A 27,064-nucleotide genomic window follows, 5' to 3' on the forward strand; every position below is an offset into this window, starting at 1 on the left:
ATCAGTCTGTAGATTTTCACGTTACGAATCTTTTCAAAGAACCAACCTTTTTAGCTCTGATTCTGTCTATTGTAGATTGTGTATTATTTTAGTTATTTCTTCTGTCTCTGTCATTTCTACTGTCTTTGGGTTTGATTTGGTATTTGTTTCTAGCTTTATAAGGTGGATTTTATGAAATTTCAGTCATTCTTTATATGCATTTAAGACTTTAAGTTTCTTTTTTTCTATGCCATGTATGTATTAAAATGCATGTATGCTATTTTAATAATGAGAAGAATTATTACATTAAAAAAGATGATTGGTTTCTTTCCTTTTCTTACACTTAACATGGTGTAATTTTCTTGTTCTTAATTTCCAGTTCCCAGCTATGCATGAGGGGGGATTTCATACTCACTCCAGAAAACAATTCCAAGTAGATAATAGTAATTACAAAAACTGGCTTTAGAAGACTTTGCATTTTTATCTAAGCGCTACTTTAGCTGTATCTTACACCTTTCTTGAATGCTGCGTCTTCATTGTTATTCAGTAAAAATGTGTTCTGAATTCCATTTTAATTCCTTGATCATGGATTATTTAAAAGTATATTGTCTTGTCTCATGCAGTAGGTGACTTTCCTGATTATCTTTTTACTTTGGTATCTGTCTGCCATTGTCAGAGAACATTGTGAATCTCGCTCGGTCTTTTGACTTTTTTGAGGCCTTCTTTATTGGCCCGTTTCTGGTCAATTTAGTAAACAATCCATGTGCACTTGAAAACAATGTGAATTCTGATGCCGTTGTGTGCAGCGTCCTATGTATGTAAGTTAGATTAAATTTAATGTCTTCAGCTGATTTTATAGACTGGTTTTTTTTTGTTCTTTTTTTGGTCTGCTTACTCTGTCAGTTGAGTCATATATTAAAATTTCCACCATGATTTTGGGTTTCTCTGTTTTATTTCTGTTAGTTTTTTCTTTATATATTTTGAAACTATATTAATGAATATATGCACGCGTAGGATTGTTGTATCTTGCTGTCACATCGACACTTTATTGTCTTGATCTGTTCAGGCTGTTATAACAAAACCAGAGATTGGATGGCTTAAACAATAAACATCTATTTCTCATAGTTCTGGAGGTTGGGAAGTTCAAGATCAGGCATGCACAGATTCGGGGTCTGATTATAGACTAGTGTCTTCTCAGTGTCACTTCACATGGTGGAGGTGGCAAAGGAGCTCTCTGGGACCTCTTTTTAGGGGCACTAATCCCGTTCATGAGGGCTCGACCTCAGGATTTAATCACCTCCTAAAGCCCCATCTCTTAATACTGTCACATTGGAGGGTAGGATTCCAATTCTCTGTCAGAAGTCTTCACTTTTAGAATTATTTTGCTCATCTTTCCCTCTATTTTCTTGAACATATTAATCATAGTTATTGAAAGTCCTTGTGTGCTCCCCTGGCCAGTTGTGGCTCAGTTGGTTGGAACATCAGCCCATAAAACAAAAGGTTGTGGGTTTGAATCCCGGTCAGGGCATGTGTCTAGGTTGCAGGTTTGGTCCCAGTCGGGATGTCTGTCAGAGGCAACTGATTGATGGTTGTGTCTCATACTGATGTTTCTCTCCTTCTCTCTCCCCCTCCCTTCCCCTCTCTGTAAAATCAATGAGCATGTTTGTGGATGAGGTTAAAAAAAAGTCCTTGTGTGCTAATTTAGTCTGGATCATCTGTGGGTCAGCTTCTGTTTTCTGGTTTTGGTTTTTCGGTTGGTTATTGTTCATAAAGTCTTGCCTCTTTTCTGTCTAGTGATTTTGTATTGTATTTGTACATTGTGTGTAGAATCCTAGAAGCTCTAGATGATTCGTATCTTCCATCAGAAAGGATTTCCTCTTTGTAGTCTTAGGCAGATAGGGTAGGCAACTGATTCCAATTTCGACCAGTGAGGAGCTGAGCTACTTTAGGGCTAGGTTGTAGTTTTGGTAAGATTCTGTCTCTGGTTTGTCCTGTTCCTAATACGTGGCTTTCCAGGTGTTTTAAATTGAGAGCCTGGTGGATACTTATCTCCTCATGTGGGAGGTTGAGTTATGTCCTTCAAAGGTTCTCAGCTGAGTCCATTAGCCTTCTTCTGCTCCATGCAGCTTCAAAATGTCTTGAGGGGGAAACTGGCCATGTGTTTGAGGCCCCTCAAGTCTTCAATTTTGTCACTCCAGTCCCCCAGTATCTCTGCTGGTTTCCCTGTCCCCCAGGAGGGGCCTTCTACCAGGGGGCCACACCTGGCTTCTCAACCTCTAACTGCACCCAGAATTGGTAAGTGACCCTAGGTGAAAAGTGGTAGTTGGTATAAATTGACCAGGCCCCCAAGGGCTTCATCTTTGTCTGTTTTATTTCAGGCCTCTCTCCTTGGCTGGTCATTGTTTCCAAGTATCAAAAGAATGGGAGATTTCACTCATGGGGCTCTTTAGCCTCTCCTGTAGCTTCAGAATTAAGTTTTGTGAGGCAAATTGGCCGTGTGTTTGAGGCCCCTCAAAACTGCAGTTTTATCACTGTAGCCCCATGCAGCCACTTAAAGTTTTTCTCCCTCCTCTTTCACCTGGTAGTGTCCTCTTGCCGGGGCCGGATACTGATGCTCGACCCACACCCTGAATCAGCAAATGTTCCCGGAGGCTGTAACAGCTGCCATTGCATCAGCTCACCTCCGAATGATTCTCCTTGCCTAGAATTTTAGTCCATCTACTCCACGTTATTTCTGCACTTCTCTGAGGTTTTAAAAAAATCCTTTTGTAATTCATTTGGCTTTTCAAGCTTTTGTTACCAGATGCATTGACTTGCTACGTCCTACTACACCTGCCCATAAGCATAAATTATAGTTATAAATGAATTGAATGATATGTATTCCACTTAGAAAATACCTAGATAAAATTAGTTTTTATCTTAGTTCTATTTTTCTTTGGTTGTTGGTCCTTGTCAGAAAAAATTAGAAAGATTCCTTCTTTTAATACATTAATTAAGTGCAGTGTTTTACTCTGCCAAAGGTAAGTCTGCCATTGCCTGGCTTTTTCTTTCTTTTTCCTTGAAGTGTCTTTATTAACAAAGGAAAATAACCACGGATCATAAAGATTAGGCTATATGAAAATCCAGCTTATGTTGTTGAGTATATTGTTGTGGGAACAATGGATGAGAATGTTTGTGTTCTTCTGTGCTTGTAGTGTCAGATGATAACGAAGACACTGATGGTGACGATGGTGTTCACGAAGTAACAAGTCGAGATAGTCCGGTGTATCCCAAGTGTTTGCTTGATGATGACCTTGTCCTGGGAGTTTACATTCACCGAACTGATCGACTTAAGTCAGATTTTATGATATCTCACCCGATGGTGAAAGTTCATGTGGTTGATGAGAACACTGGTCAATACGTCAAGAAAGATGATAGGTACTTTTTAAAATTTCACAGCCAACCCTTGAGTTGAAAATGCCCACAGTAGAAGTTCTTTTCTGCCATTGAAAGTCAATGCAAGTAGGGTTATGGATTTGTATTGGAGAAAAATCTGCTAGTTGTAGGTGTTCGTCACCCATTGATACTGGTCAGTATGTTTTATAGAAGAGATGGAGAGCATCTGTTAATTCATTGATTCATTGTAAGTGGATGGGAGTTGAGGGAGTTTCTGCCAAGCTTAATGACTCGTTTATGGCATTGAGCCAGCTAAATTGTCTTCTGTTACATTGTAAATGCTAAGTTCCTATTTTTGTTTTGAAGTTAATATGTTACCTGGGCCTCAGGTGAAGTAAATGAATTTTGAATTTAATTTTTTCCTTCTATTCTATAGCTACATGCTTGAAGGCCCAAAGAAAAAGTACAATAAAATATACAGTTAAATTGGAAAAAATACTATCTTCTTGATAGTATTTGAAATATGGCAAAGATGAGAAACAGTATTATCAAAAAGGTCATTCATTTATTCAGTTGTCTGAGGGCATACAGAAAAGATATGATACACCTCGAAAGGTTTATAATCCTGATGAGCTCATTTTCGTACTTAAATTTACTATACTGTTTTATGACAAACTCATTTAAGATTCTGAAGGAGTTACTTTATTCCAGCTTTGCATGCTGAAGGTATAATCATACCTCTCACTTTATATTTCTGTAATAAAATAACTCTGTGAAACCAACGGATACATATAAATGCAAAATAAAGTACAACTACTTTTAAGTCTCATAAAATTTGTAATTTTCTAGATGGACTATCAAAGTAATTTTTCCTTATGTATTATAGCTATTCATTTTTTTTAGTTGCCTCACCTTGAATACCATTATTTTTTTCTCACATTCTCAAATTTATGAAGAATAGTGTTAATAGAAATACCTTTTTTTTTAACAGTGAACGACCTGTTTCCTCTTATTTTGAAAAAGACAATGTGGATTATATTCTTCCTATTATGACCCAGCCGTATGATTTTAAACAGTTAAAATCAAGGCTTCCAGAATGGGAAGAACAAATTATATTTAATGAAAACTTTCCCTATTTGCTTCGAGATTTTGATGAAAGCCCTAAAGTCATCCTGTTCTTTGAGGTATGTAAATAGAGCATTTAGACTAAATTTCGGCTATTACTATCATCCCTTGGTTATCTACGGGGGGTTGGTTCCAGGATCCTCTGTAGATACTAACATCTGTGGGTGTTAAGTCCTTTATATAAAGTGGCACAGTATTTGCATCTAGCTTCTGTTTGCATGTAGGCTGCAGCAGAGTCTGCCCACAAATCACTGCATTCATGTTGACTCGGTGTAGTTCTCTGTGCATGGCAAATTCAGGTTTTACTTTGGGAACTTTCTGGGATTTAAAAAATATATATATGAGATCTGTGGTTAGTTGAATCTTTGAATGTGGAACCCACGGATACAGAGGGCCAATTGTAAAGCTGTTGTTTTAGTAGTTCAGTATGCAACCAAGTAGTGTGAAAATTTAATTTCTGTTATTTAATGTTTGTAATAAGCAGTCTCCACAAGTGATACAAGTGAGAGATACAAGTAATAGCATATTTATTGAGCATTTACTAGTATGAGTAGTTAGCCTTTGGATTTACTCTATTATTTAATCCTTAGGACAATGCTGTGACTGTTAACTGAAGTGTCGAATTGAATGTGTATCTATGTAATATTCCATTCTTAACCCATTCACAAAGTGTAAACTCATTTAACAGTATCAGACTCCCTGAGAGTTTGTATACTACTAAGAGAAATGAAGTTGAGCATACACAGATCACTTGACTGATACAATGTAATGTATAACCGAATGAAGTGGAGCTTCTTAGATGTGAAAAGTTAGTGGAGGGTCCAAGCAGTTAGGAAAACTTTTATGAGGTATATGGTCTTTGAGCTGACATGCTATTCTGATTTTTTGTTGCAAAAGAAATCAAGAAGTGTAAAGTGATTTTTCTCAGTTACTTCAACTTTAAGCCAGGTCATTTGTATTTGAAGCTAGTTTAAACCTAAAAATCACATTTCTTTCAGATGATTCATGTTCTCTTTCCATAAGCAAAGGGAGGCAGAGAAATCCTCTTCCAGTGTCAGCAAAGTGGTGAATTTCAGCGTGGCATGGGTGGTGTGACCAGGGCCAGGGCCTGGTTTTGTAGATACTTATGTTTATAGACCCTAAATTTTAGGTGGTCTGTGTGTGTTTATGAAACAAATATTCTAACAGTCACATGTGATTGTGTTATATAATTTAAGCTTTGTGTATAATTTATACAGAGCTTTAATTTCTTTTGAGAAGTGATATGATTTGTATGTCAAGGAACTTTTCTGTCATAGAAATTTGTCATTTACTACTATAATATTCTTTTATATTCACTTTAGTAATAGAGATTTAAGAAAGATTGTTGGATTATAAACACTTTTGGGTGCTTAACATAATGTGTTATTGTCTACAAAACAGATTTTTATTTCAACTTTTTAAGGGTTTATTGAGGACAGCTTGATAATAACTACCAGAAATCTTTAAAACTTACTGCAATTCTAAGTATTTTTCCTAAGGGAAAAAGTGACAAGTATACAAAGATGTATGTACAAGGGTATTTATTTACTTAAGTACTGTTTATAGTCCTGGCTGGTGTGGCTCAGTGGATTGAACACAGGCCTGCGAACCAAAGGATTGCGGTTCGATTCCCAGTCAGGGCACATGCCTGGGTTGTAGGCCAGTTCCCAGCGGGGGGTGCACAAGAGGCAATCATACATTGATGTTTCTCTCCCTCTCTCCTTCCCTTCCCCTCTAAAGATAAATAAATAAATCTTTTTTTTACCGTTCCAGAGACAAGTTTTTTCAATCAAAATGAGGTTTGGTTAAATTTTGGTTTATATTAAATTTATGGTATTTATAATACAGAAGAATACTAGGCAGCCATTGCCATGATAATATACATATGTATGAATTGACTTACATAGCTATTCAGTCTGAAGTGTATCATAATGGTTTGTGAAATAGCATTGGACTCGTATTAATATAAAGATATTTAGGAATACTCAGGAAAAAAGCTTAGATACATGTGAACCTGTAAACATTTAGATGTTACTGTTGATCATTTCTGGGTCTGGATTACAAGTTGTTTTTATTTAGTAATATATTTTTCTTATATTGTCAGTGTTTTTTATTGAGCATGTATAACAACTGAAGACAGATTTAAGAATATAAAGAGCAGGGATGAGTGGAATCCATATTATTTTTTTAAAGCATTCTTCTATAAAGATTCGTTATCCCAGTGAACTGTTGATAAGCACTTTGGTAAGTTCAAAGTGACAGTCTTCGGTAAGACCCTGGAGTACACGTAGTCCCTGTGGAAGGTCAGGTGTGCATTTTTGAGCTTTGGCATCTAGACAGGCTGGAGATGTGAAAGAAATCTTGGGAGACCTAATTACAGCTTATGTACAAAGAGAAAATCCCCAGCTTCACAAAGATGATCTAAGGAAGGACCCAGAGATAGATAAGCCTGTGAGTTTTCCAAGCAAATGGTCCTTCGAAGTCTGCTCTCATTAAGAAACTGTCCAAGTTTAAGTATTCTGTGCCTGGTGTGTTTGCGCCTAGACCATATTTGAGGTGATTAGTATTTTCATCTTGGATATAAAATAAATCTTAGTAAAAGATTTATTAATAAAACAGTGGCCAAAAATTAGATCCTCATTAACAGTATGAATTAACTTAAAGGTTAATGAAATTAAGTAAAAGGTTAATGAAATTAAAGGTTAATGAAATTAATGAAATGAAATAAAAATGTTTTTCCTTCCTATAAGGAAAACTTTTAAGAAAACATAATTTTTTCATTTTCATAATATGCTATTAGAAAATATTAAATTTTAGGTAGCCTAGTCTTATGTAAAATAATTTTTAAAAATATTTATTTATAGATTCTTGATTTCTTAAGCATGGATGAAATTAGGAATAACTCTGAAGTTCGAAACCAAGAATGTGGCTTTCGGAAAATTGCTTGGGCATTTCTCAAGGTATGTTTTTCTTCCGTTTTAAACATTTTTAATATAATCTTTAACTCAAACAGACTGCTTTTTTCAGTTTGGTTTCATATAAGGAGTTACGGTCTCAGGTGAGACTGCAGTGGTAGAGTCACCAACTGGAGCCCCAGCGGTACTCATTCAGACTCTGAAACATTTGCTGAGTGCCTGGTTTGTGCCAGGCTTGCTGTTTGGCTCTAAGGACACAGCACTGGAAAAGACAGACACAGTCCTGCTGTCATTTACCCAGCGAATGTTTATTAAACCCTTCCTGTATGCCAGTCACTGTTCTAGTCAGTGAACAAAGAAGAGAAACTCCTTGGCCTCGTGGACCTCATATCTAGCAAGAAAAACACACCAAACAATTGATTACACAATTTTTCATTTATTTTAATTTTCGAACACACTGTGAAGAGGTATGAGGTGGATGATGACAACAGCCTGGGGGTCAGAGAAACGTCCGGAAGAGACACTGAACCTGGGTGTCAGCTGGATGGTAGCAGTGGGGCAAAGGCGACACTAAGAAGAGGACACAGTGTGTGCAGAGGCACTGCTGTTGTTGGCCGTGAGGGAGACGTGAGTCCTCAGTGTCGTCCATGGGGTCTGCAACTTTCCGCGAAGTGATGTACGTAGTGATATCAGCTTCATCGTAGAATAATTGATGTAAACAAGAGTTTAGTTCCTATGGCATCCCACCGTGTTATGACAAAAGGATGTTTAACGAAACGTTATTAGGACCTGCTGTACTTAGCCAAAAGAAGGCCCCTGATACTGGGGACACAGACTGAGGAGGAATGGGTGACTGAAGAGATTGCTGAGCTAGACAGTGTCTTGGTTATACAAGGTCTTCTAAGGCATTATTGCCACAGAAAAGCCATTACAGGATTTTAAAGAGCTGTGGAAAGCTTTATAGGATTTTAAACAGAAGGATAAAATAAACTGACTTATGTTTTGGAAAGACTGTTGGGTGGAGAAGAGAGCAGAGAGGCTGCAAATATATATTCTAGGTCAAAGCAGGAAATTCGCGCAGCAGTCTATGTCTAAAACGGTGTCTAGGATATTTCTGCAGAGGTAAAAGGCATGGAAAGATTAACATTTGTTAAAAAGATATTTTAATTTTATAATTTTTAAATTTCTGGTATTTTTTATTTCTGACTTCAAACATAAATTTGAGTAACAAAAAGTCTGGAGTAATTAACCTATTTTGTACTCTCTTATTATAAAACTTTTCCTTTTGTACATCCATCCAATTTTGCGTCTCTGAAATGCTGGGCACTGCCATTATAAAGGGCCTTCATGGATAAATTAGACAGTGTTCTTGCCCTCCAGTTCAGTGTCTGTGTAAACATATTACTTACATGACTGTGTGCTATAGAGCACATGCTCTGAAAACCCAGGGAAGTCACTGAATGCATGCTGGGGGGTCGAGAGGGGCTTTAGAAGAGGGCAGTCTGGCTGCCGAGGGGCAGCCGGGTTGGCTGTGATGAGGAAGTAATTCTGCAGTGAACTTGGAAATCACTCGGTTCAGTGTTTCGTTTAAAATCACCCTTTCATAACCCATTATTTCTGTGCCCCTTTATATTAAGTGAGGGGGAAAACAAAAAAAAAAAAAACCCTTAGAAAGGTCACTTTCACACAGTAAGCATTGCTTTCTTGTGGTCTTATTAATCATTCCGTTAATGCTAAGGATTGTGTAGAACTTCAGTATTTCCTGTAAGCTGCAGGAAATACTGAACTGCAGAACTGGGAAACAGAACTGTATTTCACAGCATTTGCCTTTAAATGTCATGTAGATTCTTATTTATCTATTACATACCATTGGCAGAAATGGCAATCAGGAGTTCTCCTGGCCCCACCCCCTGTAAAGGGTAAGATACTCTGTGTGCTTCGTCTGTAGGAACACTTAAATGTCTCCCTCACCTGACTAAGCTTTTCAAAGTCAGCAATGCCTCTTCTTGGCAAATTTGTTAAACATTTTTAGTTTTATTTCACCAAATCTCTTTGCATTTAATATATATCACTCTCTTGAACCTCTGTATTTCATAATATCACCACCTCCCAGCATATTAGTGCTCCCAGCACATAAAGTGCTTAGTAAATATCTATTGAGAAAATTAATAAATGTATGGAAACAGTGACTAGGAAAAAAATGCATCTGACAAGGCATGAATCACATTAAAATTTTGTTGTTTTAATACCTATACCATTGGTTCCAGGAATGTCTTGGGTGATTGTAAAGTTATTATAGTGGTCCATATGAACCCCAAAGGAACTTGTCCAGATATAAATTTTTGAGACTTATCATAATTCTCAGCTAGAGGCACTTTTAGTTCTTTTAGCACATATGTATATATCTATTCTTTTAAGCATTGTAAATTATAATGTATATCACGTAGCTCAGTTATTTGCAGTGTCATCCAGTAAACCAGAATGTCGTGGGTTCAGTTCCCCATCAAGGCGCATGCCTAGGTTCTGGGTTTGGTCCCCAGTTGGGGTGAGTTCAAAAGGCAGCCAGTCAGTGTCTCTCTCCCACATCAATGCTTCACTCCTCCCTTTCCCTGTGTCTCCCTGTCCCTCTCTCAGAAATCAGTGACCTGTCCTTGAGTGAGGATAAAAAGAAGTACTAATACTAAACAATGGAACATTTGTTTCCATGTTTAAATAGTATGCATTTGATCTTTATCATTATTATCTCAAAGGTGTATTGATCCCCGTCTTTGTGCAAAGTAACATCTACACAGAAACGTAAATGCCTTACCGACAATCTGAAGTTGTATAGGCAAAAAGACAACTATCAGGAAAATGTTTAAAAAGTCATTTGCATTACCCACTGTCAAGTGATTTTGAACTGTGGTTAGCTAACTATGTCTGAGTTCTTTGCTTTATAATCTAAAAAATTTTTGCATGCCATATAAATTTTTTAAATGAGTTTTTGACTATATATTATTACTTTATTAGATTTATTTATTTCCTATGAAGATAAAATTCTATTTGAATTCTTCTTTTAAGCTTCTGGGAGCCAATGGAAATGTCAACATCAATTCAAAACTTCGCTTGCAGCTCTACTACCCGCCTGCTAAGTCGCGATCCCACTTAAATGTTGTTGAGGTTTTTGAATGGTGGTCAAAGTGTCCCCGAAATCGTTATCCATCAACGCTGTATGTAACTGTAAGAGGATTGAAAATTCCAGAATGTGTAAGTTAACAGCACACATAAATATGTATCTTCTGTTGAGATTAAACGGTGACATGTTTTCCAGTCCTAAAAATATCTCTAGAATTGTTTTAATTAATTTGTAGAATAGAAAGTTACCTTCAGAGATTATGTATTGATCCTGTAATAGCTGATATTTAAAACATAATTAAATGAGTTTTAAATAATATAGATTTCATTGTTAGGGGAAAATGTTTTTAAAAATAATACTGATTTTTAAAATATTAAAGATAAAAGTGATATAAAACAAGAACTGAGAAATACTGTTCACAAAGGATCAGATAGTTAATATTTTAAGCTTTTCAGGCTATACAGTCTGTTGCAGTTACTCAGCTTTTAGTGTGAAAGTAGCTATGTAGACAGATGTAGGTGATAACAAAACAATTTGAAAATGTGTTCTAGTAAAACCTTATTTACAAGAACAGTCAGGATAGATTTGGCCTGGGCCATAGTTTGCAGACATGATTTACAGGCACATTTTTTACAATATTATTTAAATAATCAGTAAATGATATTTCTACTGCTGTTTTTCATAGTTTAAAATTGTAATGATCTTGGCAAAAGTTTCACTTAAAATGAAGTGAAACTTCTGCTTTTGTCTTATTTGCTATAGATATTTCAGGTCAGTTGCATATTCTGTAGTTGGTATTATAAACTGTGACCATAGAGTTGGTTTGAATTGATTTGAATGCAGTTAAATCTATTTTTAACAAATGGAAGATTTAAAAAACTTTAGATTTAGTATCAGTTTTGTGACATTAAAGCCAGAGATACCATAGTATCTCAGAGTTGTGCCGTAACATCTGGTAGGTGTTGGTGAAGAGACAGAAGCAAAAGAACAGAGTTATTAAACTAATCAAGCCCTACTTTTTCTTCTAACTTCTAAGGCTTTTTGGTTATAGGACAGTAATTTTAAACAACTTCCTTCTTATTTAGAATAATGTACACATAAATGTTTAATTTTTTCTGGATTACATTTGAAAACATTTCCATATTATTGGTTTCAATGTTTTAAAAACCATCTATGGTAGAAAAGAAAAAATTAACATGATACATAATTTTCTCACTTTCTATGCATATTTAGGTAAAGCCATCTTACCGTCCGGCAATGGCTCTTCAGGAGGAAAAAAGTAAACCCGCGTATTGTGAACAACACCATGAGTCAAGTTCAGCAGACACAGAACCTGGGTTAGAAGATTCAAAGGAAGTAGTAAGGTGGAAACGGCTGCCAGGGCAGGTGAGGTGTTTGCTGGCACTGTGTTCACTTAGATATTTCCTCCTTTAATACTTCAGCAACTCCTAGGGCCATACACGGCTATTTTAAACTCTCAGAGTATTCTTGTTTTTAACCACAACATTTGTCTTTCCAATAATTCATTTGACAAGTAATAATAGAGTGATTATCACTTGCATAAAAACACTCTTTAGGTCGTTTGTTTAGAGACAGGAGCAGTTTTTTTAGTTTGGTAGAGCTGCCTGCTTGACTTAAACCGCAGACATTTATTTACCTGTGGTTCTGCGGGCTGCAGGTTCCAAGACCAGGGGTGGCAGCGTTGGTTTACCCTGAATCCTTTCTTCTTGGCTGTCAGATGGCTGCCATCTGGCTGCCCTTTTCTGGTCTTTTCCCCCTGCCTTGTATATATCTCCTGTGTCTTTTCCTCTTCTAATCATGGCCTGCCCTTAAACAAAGCAGAACAAAACAAAAACACAAACCTTCATTTTAACTTAACCAGCCAGCTAAAGAACTTATCTCCAAATACTGTTACCTTCTGCAGTACTGGGGTTGGGCTTTAACAAATGCATTTTGGGGCACACAATTCAGCTCATAACAATACATAGGTTTTTGATGAGTATAAGAGGTATGTTTCCTAATTGATTTATTATTAAAAATTGATTTTTAAAAAATGGATTCATGAAATTTTTTGTAGAGTCTGGCTTCTTCCTGAATCACATTTTGATGGTGATATGTACATGTATATTTTTTACTACAAGTTGAGCAGTATTTAAGCTTTCACTAAATTTTTCTTGGTTAGCATACTTTGCAGTAGCAAGAAGTATTTCAGATACAGTTTGGAAATCTGTTACTTGTTTCCACAAAGAAGAAGAGGGGCTTATTTTCTATATATAAGCCAATATTAATGCAGTTTATTTAAAAGTCTTAATTTATGCACTTAGCATATACATAAGAATGATTGTTTTCCCAGACCTCATTTTCTGAGTTTTACATCACATTTGACTTTTTTTACAAATCCATTTTAGTGTTATTTAAAATACTTTAGACATATTAATATGGGGAGAATAGCACTTACACTGTGCTCTAGGGACCTTTCCCATCTGCTGGGGCAGCAGAAACCATTGTTCTTCACTGTCAGGTGCGTGCAGAGAACTCTTGAGGAAGCACAGGTATAAAGATAGTTTTATAGATGAGCAACTCTCAAGGTGTGATTGGGGAACTGTAGAAGTACTGAGACCCTTTTAGGGAGACTGTACAATCAACTTTTTTTCATAATGAAATCATAATGATTTTAATAATTTTATAATGATTTGGTTTCTTTTGCACTTTTATTCTCTCACAAGTATACAATGAAGTTTTCCAGAAGTTAAATGATATGTGATATCAATTATGAAATCTTAACTATCTCTTATGAAGCCAGATATTAAAGATATTTTCAAAAATGTAGAACAGTTTCATTTTATATACTTGTTTTTCATTAAAAGACATAGTTATTTTTAAATGAATTAACAATTTTTTAAATTTGTCAATTTTATTTTTTTTTTTAAAGATTTTATTTATTTATCTTTAGAGGGGAAGGTAAGGAGAGAGGGAGAGAAATATCAATGTATGGTTGCCTCTCATGCCTCCCCTGCTGGGAACTGGCCTGCAACCCAGGCATGTGCCCTGACTGGGAATTGAACCGAAATCGTGTGGTTCACAGGCCTGCACTCAATCCACGGAGCTACACCAGCCAGGCCTAAATTTGTCAATTTTAATTTCTGATATGATAAATAGCCATGTATGTATCCACATATACAAAACTTTTGGCGGGGAGTCCTCAAAATTTTTCTGAAACTGTAAAGCATCTTGAAACTAGAATATTTTGAGAATTGCAGGAATTGCAAAGGTGCACTGGAGTTGCAGAAGACGTGTTTATTTAACGGGCTGGTGGATTTAAGTTAGACTTTAAAAGATGGCCAAGTTGGGGGTAGGCGAAGGGTAGGGAAAGGTACTTCATATGGGGGCCAAGTTGTAAATAAATGGGAAAGTACCCGCTGTATTCATCAGGCACTCAGAAGTTGACGGGCTGGAAACCGGTTTGCTAAGGTTGTGTGGCAGATGAGGCAGGCCCTTGTTGAGGAGTGTCTTAAATAATAGCCTAATAGTTGATTGTGTGGGATGTGAGAAATTAATGAATGGTTTTGGGGTAGGAGAGAAGTATGGTCTCAGTATTTTAGGACAGATTAAAGCTGGCAGTGGCATGTAGCTCTTGAGGTTAGTATACATCAGAATGAAAGATACCCACCAGAGGACCGTTGCAGTCGTTGCTGTGAGGTGACAAAGGGATAATGGTAGCACAAATGCAAAAGAGGAGAGGAAAACAAGAAAGAAAGAACGAACCGGCATAATTTAGTGACTGGCAAGGTGGTAAAGAAAGGGAAAGAGTCAGAGATGTTGAGGCCCTTTATTGATATTAAACTTTCATTGGCTACTCTAAGTACAGTGTCAGACCCTGAGAGTGCAAAGAAAGTGATAGTGGCCTCAGTGACTTTAGCTTAGGTAGGTTGGGCCAAGTTTCCCTCGTCTCCATCTCCTGCTCTAGGAGCAGCAGCAACTAATTATAAAACCTCCTGATTTTTCCGTCAACTTTTTCCTCTCTTTAATTTCCTCTTCCTTTTCAAAGTTGTGTGGATAGAGAATGGAGGGGAAAATGCGTAGAGTTGTGTCTGGTACATTATTGTCACCTAATAAATGTCTACTCAGTTTTCCACCTTCCAACTAGCTACCCCTAATGCTGCCTCCTAATACTGCTACTTGGGAAGAACCCGGCCCCCGTCTAGAATGCAGGCCCTTGAACTAACAGTCTCTGACTAGGCTCATTAAGCTGGGCTTGACCCTCTGAATAATCTTTTTTAGCTCTATATAGTAATAATGGTTATTCATGGGGTTGCTGTGATGAATGTATGAAAATATACTTGCATAATGAAGTACCACATTCTTGGCATATAGTAAGGGCACAGTATATGTTTAATTGAACTTTTCCTACAATAGGTATATTAATACATTAAAAGTTTTGATTTCATCTGGTAATAGGGAATGAGTACATAAAAACTATGAAAAAATTTAATATAATTTTTGAATCAGAAACCAATAGGAAGTGAATAATTACTTTGAAAATACATTTTGGAAGGTGGCCACGAATGATGGTTATTTTAAGAGCGAAAGAGAGAGAATAAATAGTTATACATCCTGGGCTTAAGCTAGGCCCCAAGGGGCATTTATGGTCTTAGAACAAGTTTATGGTTCAGCAAAAATCACGTTATTAGTTGGTATCTGGGGATAAAGGTGTGATGTATTTGTGTGTGTGTGTGTGTGTGTGTGTGTGTGTTGATATAAAAACTAGTAATGACAGCTTTAGAGTACAAGATATTAAAATTTTCTACTCATATTTTAGGTGAATTAAGTACTAGTTAGGTATGGGGTACAAATCCACTTAATTTTATGGAGAACTGATTTTCTCTTTAGAAAGTCTGTGGTTTCCCATCATTCTGCTTACTCTTTGTCACTGTAAAGGGACTTAAAAAACACCTACAGTAATTAAAATTTATAGCTAGACTTCATCTTTTAATGTTTCTTAATTTGTTTTTAAAATGTATGTTTTTTAGGCTTGCCGTATCCCAAACAAGCACCTCTTCTCACTAAATGCAGGAGAACGAGGATGTTTTTGTCTTTCTTTCTCTCACAATGGAAGAATATTAGCAGCAGCCTGTGCTAGTCGGGATGGATATCCAATTATTTGTGAGTATTAATCCTATTTGTTTAATTTGATCAAAGTCTTTATAGAAGATATTCTCTGGTTTTTTTAATTCATTGAAATTTTAATTTTTGTAATTCCCCAGCACTACTAAATTAAATAGATTTTTTCAAGTAAAGTGACAGTTCTTTTTAATAATTTTATGCTTTTCTATGCAGTATGTTTTCCAAAGTAGAATTTTATATTTTTATATATAATATGTTTTCAGAAGTAGAGTGAGGGGTGGTAAATTATTTTAAAACATGCAGGTGGATTTTATGAAGCATTTTTACTTTAAATATAGACATTTAGAACCATGAAGGATAATAAATTTCAGGAGGATTTTCATTTTAATGTGGTCAGTTGATAGCAGTGATCATTTGAGTGCTGAAAGCCCTCGAATTTGTTATGCATTAGAACAATAGTATTTGTCTCAGTAGGACCTGAATTAAGACTTCTCATTATGTAGCCACTGTGGAAAACAGTGTGGAATTTCCTCAAAAAAACTAAAAATGGACCTGCCTTTTGACCTAGCAGTACCAGTGCTGGGATTATACCCTAAGAACCCTGAAACACCGATTGAAAAAAACCCATGTATGCCAATGTTCATAGCAGCACACTTTACAATATCCAAGTGCTGGAAGCAACCTAAGTGCCCATCAGTAAATGAGTGTATCAAAAAACTATGATACATTTACACAATGGAATACTGTGTGGTAGAAAGAAAGAAGGAGCTCCTACCCTTTGCGGCAGCATGGATGGAACTGGAGAGCATTATGCTAAGTGAAATAAGCCAGGTGGTGAAAGACAAATACCATATGATCTCACCTTTAACTGAAACCTAATCAACAAAACAAACAAGTGAACAAAATAGAACCAGAGACATGGAAATAAAGAACAAACTGACAGTAACCAGAGGGTGGGGAAGGAGATAATGGAGGAAAGAAGGGAAAGGGTTGTCAAGGCACATGTATACAGGTCCCATGGACAGAGCCAAAGAGGGGGTAGGATTGAGGGAGGGGGGTTCAGGGGTGAAAGTGGTGGTGGGAGAATGGAGACAGCTGTATTCGAACAACAACAAAGAATGATTAAAAATATAGAAAACTGGTAAAAAGAAAAATTTTATCTGTGTCTTTAGAGATTTTTTAAAATTTAAATGAGCACTATACTGTTCTAGACTTAGAAGCTTTACTACTTCCCCATGCTTCTTGCTGTGATGAACACCAGCTCACCTCAGTTCCTTATGGGCATCTCTCCTAAGCACCAGACTCCGTTGAATTTTCTCACAGTTACTTCTTCATTGATGGTTTTTTTTTTCAGCAGGGACTTATACTTAGCTTGATTAGCATTTGTTAAATAAATATTACTTGTGATGAAATAATGTTATCTTTAAGAAATACAAAATTATTTGTATACTTTGATTACAGCTCTGCTACTTCAAAAATTCACTGAAACCTATAAATGGTGGGAAAAAGATTCTTAGGAAACATACTCCAGAATATTAATAGTGATTTCCATCTTTGGATAGTGAAAGAATTCATTTTTATTTATGTTTTCAACATTTCTGTGGTAAATACGTGCTACTTTATGCTTAAAAAATCTTGTTCAGAATGGTATATAAATTTAGCTTTACTTACTATTTAAATCTTAAAATACAGAAGAATCTTTCTGATTATTGATTATGCCAGGTCTCCTTAGGATTTGTTTCCTTGTAGGATGTGCTGATTAAATTTTTCACAAATTTAAGATTTTTATCTTTATTTCTTCAAATGTTATTCCCCCCACTTTTTATTTCTTCTCTTCCTGAGGGGCTCCTGTCATTTCTGTGTTGGAATACTCAGTGGTGTCCCACAGGTCTCTACAGCTTTATTTGTTTTTCTTTATTCTTTTCCTTTCTGGCCCTTAGACTGCAAAATCTCAACTGACATGCCTTCATGTCTTGATTCTTCTGTTAGTTCGGATCTGATGTTGAGCCCCCCTCAGTGAGTTGTTTATTTTAGTTACAGTACTTTTCAACTCTAGAATTTCCATTTGGTCTTTTCTTAAAGATAATTTCTGTCCCTTTATTGGTGAGAAATTCTCACACCTTAATTCTTTAGACAATATTTTGTTTAGAGAGTGGATTTAAAATCTTGCCTAGGAAGACTAATGTTAAGGCTTACTCATGAACCGTTTCTATTGACTGCTTTTTTTTTCTATGTATGGTCAGACTTTTCTGTTTTGTTTTGTTTTTTTCATGTCAGCATAATTTTACATTGAAATTATATATTTTAATTATTGAAATGTGGCAGCTCTTGTAGATTTCCCCTTCTTCCTCTCTGTCTACACAATCGGGATGTTACTATTTTTTTTAATCTTTTTTAAAGATTTTTAATTTATTTATCTTTATAGGGGAAGGGAGGGAGAGAAATATCAATGTATGGTTGCCTCTCATGTGTTCGCTGCTGGGAACTGGCCTGCAACCCAGGCATGTGCCCTGACTGGGAATCGAACCGTGATCCTTTGGTTCGCAGTTCTACACTCAGTCCACTGAGCTACGCCAGCCAGGGCTAAAATCTTTTAAAAACTTATTTATTTTAGAGAGAGAAAAGAAAGGAAAGAGAGAGAGAAAAAAATCAATTTGTTGTTTCACTTATTTACACATTTATCGGTTGCTTCCTGTATGTGCCCTGACTGGAGATTGAACCCACAACCTTATTGGGTCTGGGCGACATTCTGACCAAGTGAGGTACATGGCAGGGCCAGAATATATTGTTTAGTTCGTTTCACAACTTTTCTGGACTAATTCTGAATCTTTTGCCTTCGTCATGTGTTGCCACTGAAGTCTCTGCTTGATTAGCTTAGTAGTAGCTAATGGTTAGAGAGAGAGGTTTTTTTATGCATTGAATGAATAGCTCTCCCATCGTTGCTGAGGGGCTCTGTGAGCGTAGTATTGGGATACACTTTCAGTTCTTCAGCCTTGGCCTTCACTTCCTCTTTGCACAGAGCCACCTCAGGTCAGCCAGACTAAGACAGGGCCTCTCGGGTCTTTATTGGGCATGCACACAGCCTTTCAGGAGCTTATGTCCCAGATTCCCAGGAATATGTTGGAGTTTTTCAAAGTCCTCTGTGGACATCTCGTTCCCAATTTTTTCTTTTTAAGCTTTTTGGTCAGTCTCTTCTTAGCCCCAGCTGGTATCACTGCCTCAGACAGCCGGGCAACTGCATTATATACATGCGCCTAGGGTTAGGAATGGTCACACACAGCATGCTCAAAGTGAGGCCAACAAGCCCTGGAAATGGAGCTTTCAGGAAGCTGCCATGCCTGATAGTGGTAAGTCTTAGGGATGGGGCTTTCGGGGAGCATCAGACCTCTTCTGCCCCATCCTGTGTCTGCCAGGCTGCAGGTTTCCATTGTAGTTGCAAGGCTGTTGGTGTTTAAGGGTACTTTGGAGCTGGGGAGAGGGGAATGGGGAGGAACAAGGGGAGTTAAAAAATACTGTAAAGCTCAGTGTTCTTACTGAGATTCAGCTGTTTTTCTTCAATAAATCCTCCTCAGATTGTTGCAAGCCTTTGTTTAATTTCCAGAGTTCTGAAAAAGTTACTTACTTTTCCCTATTTTTCCAGTCTCATTGCTTTTATGGGGGTGTACATTTTTTGTGGTCCTTAATTTGCTATGCCAGAAGCATTCCTGTACTGCTTAGTATTTTATTTTATTTTATACTTATTTTATTGTTGTCTGCATTTACCCCCCACCACTTCCCCCCACCAACCCCAGCCATCCTCACCTGCCTCCACTGATTCATTCCACTCCACCTAGGTTTTGTTTGAGCCCTTGTAGTTCCTTAGTATTTTAAAGGCAATTGGTTTGACCACTAGGTGGAAGTAGAGACTTGGAAACTTGGTTGTTACCAGCTTAGATCTGTGATTTTCAACCAGCGAGCCCTAAGAATTTTTAAAACGTGCAGTACCTAACTAGTTTAGTCAGGGACACTGACCTCTTATTGTCAAAGAAAAATATAACGGCCAACACAATAATAACCATCCAGTGTGAATAAATCAAAATTATGTCTCTTTTTTGTTTGGTCAAATTGGCAAAAAAAAAGTATTTTGGTGTGTTGCAAAATGTTAATAATTTGTTTATAGGTGCCATGAGACGAAAAAGATTGAAAGTCATCGTCTTAGATGATTTTATTGTATACATCAACATAGCAAAACTACAGTGTTTATTGGATTGGGTCTCTATTAATTCCCTTACTACATCTATAATTTTAGTATTAGAATTTTTTTTGACAGTAGTACAGTTTCAATTTCTTGTTTCTACAAATAAAATTTTGGCTGCAATTTAATCCATTTTCAAGTAAAATAATACCTTTTTAACAAAAATCCAACTTATAGAGTCTTTGAAGTGAATTGCAATTTAAATGTTATTATATGATTGATTAATTGACTATCAAAGATTATTAGAAAAGTTGTTTTGGTGAAATGAGAATAATTGTTAATTGTAGCATATTACAAAATTTTATGTTTGTAAGTTCTTGTGTCTAAGGCAAGTGAAAACTGAAAGTAGCTTTTGAAATTTTAAAAAATATTTTATTTATTTATCCTTAGAGGGGAAGGGAAGGAGAGAAGGAGAGAAACATGAATGTATGGTTGCCTCTCGTGAGTCCCTTGCTGAGAACTGGCCTGCAACCCAGGCATGTGCCTTGACTGGGAATTGAACCGTGATCGTGTGGTTCACAGGCCTGTGCTCAATCCACTGAGCTATACCAGCCAGGGCTTTCTTTTGAAATTTTTTACACTGAAAATCTTTGGTGATATTCTTACAGACAGTGCTTTGTATACAAGTTATTATAAACTATGAATTTTTATGTTATTGTGTTGAGGGTCCTCTGTCTGGAAACCTGCTGATTTTTGAATATTTTCCATAGTATACGAAATTCCTTCTGGACGCTTTCTGAGAGAATTGTGTGGCCACCTCAATATCATTTACGATCTTTGCTGGTCAGAAGATGATCGCTATATCCTTACTGCATCGGCTGACGGCACTGCCAGGTTTGTGTTTGGGACATGTTTAGTGTGTGCTGCTTGCCATCCAGGAAGGGAAAGAGAATATTAACTGATAGAACAACTCGTGCTTCAATTATGTTTTGCCTATCAAGAGATTGTCATGAATATGCATCGGACAGGCTAACTGATTAAACAGATAGCAGTGAAAACTTTTCTTGAAGACATTTTTGTAAAATATTAATGTGATGTGTAATATGTACACATTATGTAGTATGTAGTATTTATGTAGTATTATATAGTATTACTACATAAATATGTATGTAGTAATATGTAGTATTTCTTGTCCTCACTATCTTTAAATGACCATCATGCACGCTGTTTGACAGTGTCATTAAACAACTGAGATTTTTCCTGGAATATAAGCTCTGGATGGCGGGAATTCCATCTTCACTCGCAGCTTGGTGCAGGGGCCAGGTCACAGTGATGCTTAGTAAAAAACAAATACACACCTTATGTTTTAAGAGCTTTATAGATAGTATTTGCATTTTTCCAAATGTCAGTCTTAGAATAACCCCTTCCTATTTAATGTGTCACAATAAAATATTTTCAAAGCTATTTTTTAAGTTTTAACTTATGCTTTTTGTAGCTGCTTGATCTACCTTGGATATATTCTAAAAATATTTTGAGGCAGTTGTTGAAGATGCTTTTATATATGTCCTTTAAATTTGATTTCAACAAATGATATTTATTATCTCTGCAGAGTAGGAAACTGACATTTGGAGCAGTTCGAGATCCGCTCTGATTTCACTCTTACTTCCACTTCCTGCTCTTTTAAACGCACTTTTTTGCAGACACTTCTAGTATCTGGGTCTCTCTTTCTGTTAATCTTATCAGCTTCCTCTTCAATATATAATGTCCAATTAATTAAGATGCTATTACTGTTCAGTTTATAGTTAAATAAAATAGATGACAACATTTGATTTTACCTCTCTATCCAGCTGGGAATCTACTATTAGTCCTTTTTAATAGCCCCAAGAATAGCAGAGGCATTGTCGGATGCCAGGTTATGCCAGAGAAAAATGTATAACCTTCCTAAGACCTGACCGTGGTCTGAGCAAGGTCTCGTCTCTGTTCAGCTGTCTTTTCTCATCCCGGTGGCAGCAGATCCACGCTTCAAGTTCCATGCCCTGAGTCATCATCTGCCCACTTTCATTAGATGACTGCCCTCAGTTTGCAGTGAATTAGGCAGACATGAGCTTCCTATATTTCCTTCTGGTTTCCCATCTAATATCTGTAAATTTACCCATCTTTATCTCTACCTATTTCTCTTAACAAAGAGGTATGGTTATAGACACCTTTAAGGCTAATTATTGTTCTGTGCCTTTAATCCCAGTCCTCTCATCTATATTTCTGTTAACTTCTGCTTCCTATACCTCTTGACTCTTTAGTATCATTCTCTCTGTTGATTTTGTCCTCTTATCTTAGAAACCATCATAGATTGAAAATGTGGTTTCAAAACCAAGTTTAGAAAGGTGGACCATCTCGGTTCAAACTCATGTTATTCAAAGGTCCACTGTACGCTCAGATCTTATCTTTTTTAAAAAGATATTATTTATTAATCTTTAGAGGAGAAGGGAAAGAGAGAGGGAGAGAAATATCAATGTATGGTTTCCTCTCATGCATCCCCTGTTGGGAACTGGCCTGCAACCCAGGCATGTGCCCTGACAGGGAATTGAATCGTGATCCCTTAGTTCCCAGGCCCGAGCTCAATTCACTGAGCTACATACACCAGCCAGGGCCAGATTTCCTTTTAAAAATATTTTTCTCAACTCATTCTGCCTTTCAGCTACCGCATCATTTTTTTTCTGCATCATCAAGAGCATCTAATACACTTGTCTTTGCTTCAGCCCAGTCAGTCTGACTGTCACTCTCACCATGCCGTGTAAACATTCTTCAAGAAGTCAGCAGTTACTTGCTTCTTTTAAGATGCATTTGCCAGTTTTAGTTCTTAACCTCCTTGCCTTCACTACAGTATTTAATTATTGACCAATCTTGAAACAGTTTCAATTTATGGTTTTTATTGACCACCTCTTTTGTTTTCTTTTTAGGACTTTGAACAATTCTCATTCTATTTAATTTTTCTTTCTAGTCTATTGATTTTCTTTCTTTTTTTATTGTTCTATTACAGCTGACCCAGTTTTACCCCACTGCTTTCCCCTGCCCTGTGCCTCACAGACCTGCCTCCAGTCACTCCCCACCCTGTTCTCCATGTCCATGTGTCATTTACACCTGTCCCTTGTCTATACAAACAAATGAGCAAAATAGAACCAGAGGCCTGGAAACAAGGAACAGACTGACAGTGACCAGAGGGGAATGGGCAGGGTGGAAAGAAGGGGAGGGGCCGTCTCTTTTTTTAGTTCCTTTCCTCTGCCTGTTCTCTTCAAGATTCTTTACTTGGATTGTCTCCTCTGGTTTGGTGTGCTTATCCAGGCCTCTCTCATCTTCCCTTGCTTTGAATCTTACTTGTATGCTAATGACTTCTAGCTCTCACTTTTTCTGAGTTTGACTTTCTTTTGCACACTTCTATCTGGATTGTACAGTGGCATCTCAAGTCTAAAACCAGACTTACCAATATCACCAAACTTGGTCTTCCTCTTTTAGTCCTCTTATACTATGTATATAGATATAGATATACATATCTATATGTATACATAATATCTATAGATATAAATATTTAGTCCTCTTATATCTGTATATAGATATAGATATATTTTTAAGATTTTATTTATTTTTAGAGAGAGGGGAAGGGAGGAGAACGAAAGGGAGAGAAATATCAATGTGTGGTTGTCTCTATTGTGCTCGCTACTGGGCATCTGGACTACAGTCCAGGCATGTGCCCTGCCTGGGAATCAAACCGGCGACTTTTTGCTTCGCAGTCCAGTGCTCAATTCATTGAGCCACACCAGCTAGGGCTCTCTTATACTATATATTTTTAATAACTTCTTTATCTGGAAATCAAAAGTAGTACTCATTTCTTCTTTTCTTTCTACCATTTATTTCTATATCTAAGTAATACTAAAGTCTCTAAATTTTCTCTTCTAAAAGACCCACCATTCTGTCATCCTTTTTTTCCCCTCACTGCTGTTGCCTTAATTCATGGACTTGTTATCTCTTGCTTAACATGATGCTGCTAAACTTTCCCAGTGTTCAGTCTTCAAACTCCTGCATCTCTAGCCTCTTCCAGTACCATCGTTCATAATGCCTTGATTTAAAAAATCTTTGACTACCACTGCCCTCTGGAAAACGTCCCAGTTCCTTAGATTGGCATGGCAGGCTGCCCCGCATTCAGGCTGGCCTTACCTTCTCGTGTGCACTTCCCATGTACTCTCTGCCTTATCCACACAATCTTTTGAAATACTGCTAACAACTTTTTTTGCATCTCCACTCCATTACCTATTCTCCTATGCTTAAAAGCCCTTCCTGCTCAACTCATTCACTCCACATAGTGGGCTCACAGCCATCGTTTAAAACCCAGCTCAGATTTCATCATTTCTTGAAGCCACCTGGGACTTCCCCACACAACATATAATAGTAGTAAAGTATGCTTTTTACTTTATGTAGCTTGAAATTGATACTAAGGACTCGACATCACGAAAATATTACTGTGAAGGATTAACTGGGTGAGGGAAGTAGCATTGTGGCTAGAACCAGAAAGGCAGTGAGGTTTTGAAAAAGGTAAGGGAAGGCCTCCAGTTAGAAGGAAGAGAATGAGTTGTTCACACCCCAAAGTGGTAGAAGTATGGGTTTCTGCTCGTGTCTTCTCTCTGTCTTCCTCAGCGTCGCTGTAACCTGTTACCCTTAGTGTTGCCTGAGTAACTCTTTCCTGCTGGTTAGCTGTCTGCCTTAAGGGCTTAACCTAAATCCCCTTTTTCAGTTATCTTCAGTTTAATCTGTACTTTTCCCCACATTAATAGCTCCTAATATAATCAGAAAGCATTTTCCGTGTGTAATGGCTCCCAAATAGGCCACCGCCCCTTACATGTGCTGTTTTAACTTTGGTATGTTTTTTCTTCCCCAATTCTAGTAACGTTTTACAGACAGCTAGTCTTTACAAATTTGTGCTCCTTCTTCTTTTCTGTCTGTGATGAACCTGATTTTTTCCAAAATCTATTCATACATTCATTTTGATCTTGGATTCTACCGTTAATTGGGTGATGAAAGCCACCATTGAGACCAGTTTTTTTACATAAAAAGCTTCATTTTTATTTTAAAATATTACATATATCTTAATTATATTGGGCTGTTTTTAAAATATGATGGCTTCATTTGTGCCTGTATTTCAAATTATTTTGCTAAGATTCGTTAGCAAGCAGCTGAAGTTTTTATCTTTTAGCAGTGTTTTTTATTTTTTAATATATAATCTTTATTATATTTTTCCCATTACCACTTAGTCCCCTATAACAATCTTAAAATAGCTCCTTTAAGTTAGTGATTTTGGTTCTTTCAATAAATACTGTGTTTCATGCAACATATGTTCATTGAAAGTATTATTATGGTTAAAATGTTTATGCTCTGACACACATGCTTTATTTTTACTTGAAAACATGTTCTTTCACTTCCTTCATTATTAGTTTGGATTCTTAGTAATTGAAGATCATATCCTGTATTTTAAGCAGCTGTTGAGACAACTCATTGAATGCTATTCTTGAATAACAACTATAATCTTTCTTTATTGATAATTTTGTGAAGGACTTAATTTTCTGTAGTTCCTAGGCAGTAATTAAAGGAATAGATTGTGAATCCATATATTAAAAGATTAATGTATTCTTCAAATACTAATAACTTAAGCTTTTAAAAATCCAATATTCTGCACTCACATCGCAGTTACATATTGCTAGGTTTTGCCCGTTTTTACACAGTGACTAGAATTGTAGAGCATCTAACGGAACAGTTTAACCCTTAGGGTTTACTCTTTTGTCAGGACTGTAGCGATAACAATAATACTAATTTTTTGATTGTCCATTATTTGGAGCAGGGGTGTCAAACTCATTTTCACCAGGGCCACATCAGCCTCGAGGTTGCCTTCAAGGGGTGGAAGTAATTTTAGGACCATATAAATGTAACTATTTCTTAACTGTTAAGGAGTTGAAATTACTTTCAACCTTTTGAAGGCAACCATGGGGCTGATGTGGCCCCTGCGAAAATGAGTTTGACACCCCTGATTTAGAGGAAGAAGTAATAAGAGTGTTAATACCAAGTGAATATTTAATACTGGATTATCTGTTTTTATCAAAACTTAACAATTATATTTATTTTATTTTACTCATGTATTCATATAGTAATTTCATTATGGCTTATCAGTCTTTGAGATCTTCATGTTTAATATCTAGGCTTTGAAGTTACTAATATAAAGTTAATTGAGTATACTATTAACTAACCCCTTACTGGTAAGTACTTTGTAAAAGCAATATACACAACCAAAGATGGGAAGTCATTGAAGTTTCTCCCTGTATTCTTATATATTTATACTGAATATAGTATTTTACCAACTATCTGATGTGTTTGTTTAATCATTATCAAAAGTAGGTAGATTTTTAAAAATATTTATTTATTTATTTATTTATTTGAGGGGAAGGAAGGGAAAGAAGCATCGATGTCACAGAAACATCGATCAGTTGCCTCCTGTATGTGCCCTGACTGGGAGTAGAACCGGTGACCTTTTGCCTCGTGGGAGGACACCTGAACAACTGAGCCACATTAGTCAGGGCAAAAGTTGGTAGATTTTAGAAAGACAGACATATTCAAATCCAAATACAGTTTTTTTGTTTGGTAGTATAGATTACAATTAGTATGCAGGTACTTACATTATGCTTGAAAATACCTCTAAGAAAATAGCTTTGTCAAATGTAAACAACCTCAGCCACCAAATACGTGATCATATTAATGTTTAGTTATAAAATTTAAATTTAGTTTACTGTTATCACTTGCCTACTTAAGTCCCATTGGCTCTGTGGGTGTTCAGAGAAGCATTTAAAGGAATTTGTGCCTTTCAGGAATTATATGTAACTTTTTATCCTTTTCTAGGATATGGAAAAATGAAATAAACAATACAAATACTTTCCGAGTTTTACCTCATCCTTGTTTTGTTTACACGGCCAAATTCCATCCCGCCGTGAAAGAACTGGTGGTTACAGGATGCTACGATTCTGTGGTACGGGTATGGAGAGTTGATATGAAAGAGGATTTTGCCGTACTGATCCGACAGTTTGACACTCACAAGAGTTTCGTTAACTCTCTCTGTTTTGATATTGAAGGTATGTCAGAGTATATATTCCAAATTAAGCCTAGTTGTATGAAGAATTAAAAACAGTTTTATCTCACTGGGAC

At 36.6% G+C, this 27,064-nt stretch overlaps 1 protein-coding gene across 1 annotated transcript in view; it reads left to right on the forward strand.

Annotated features, from left to right (window-relative positions):
- The window catches only part of AHI1 (Abelson helper integration site 1), a 194,686-nt gene that overhangs the window by 19,026 nt on the left and 148,596 nt on the right, over window positions 1-27,064 (forward strand). Inside the window, exons 6-13 of the mRNA XM_037045869.1 lie at window positions 3,174-3,396; window positions 4,346-4,538; window positions 7,365-7,460; window positions 10,476-10,661; window positions 11,764-11,916; window positions 15,561-15,693; window positions 20,599-20,722; window positions 26,762-26,991. Coding sequence (XP_036901764.1) covers window positions 3,174-3,396; window positions 4,346-4,538; window positions 7,365-7,460; window positions 10,476-10,661; window positions 11,764-11,916; window positions 15,561-15,693; window positions 20,599-20,722; window positions 26,762-26,991 — 1,338 coding nt within the window. The remainder of the gene's footprint in view (window positions 1-3,173; window positions 3,397-4,345; window positions 4,539-7,364; window positions 7,461-10,475; window positions 10,662-11,763; window positions 11,917-15,560; window positions 15,694-20,598; window positions 20,723-26,761; window positions 26,992-27,064) is intronic.

The sequence above is a fragment of the Sturnira hondurensis genome, unplaced genomic scaffold (genome assembly GCF_014824575.4).
Source record: "Sturnira hondurensis isolate 20B ecotype Veracruz unplaced genomic scaffold, ASM1482457v3 Scaffold0004474, whole genome shotgun sequence".
Lineage (NCBI taxonomy): Eukaryota > Metazoa > Chordata > Mammalia > Chiroptera > Phyllostomidae > Sturnira > Sturnira hondurensis.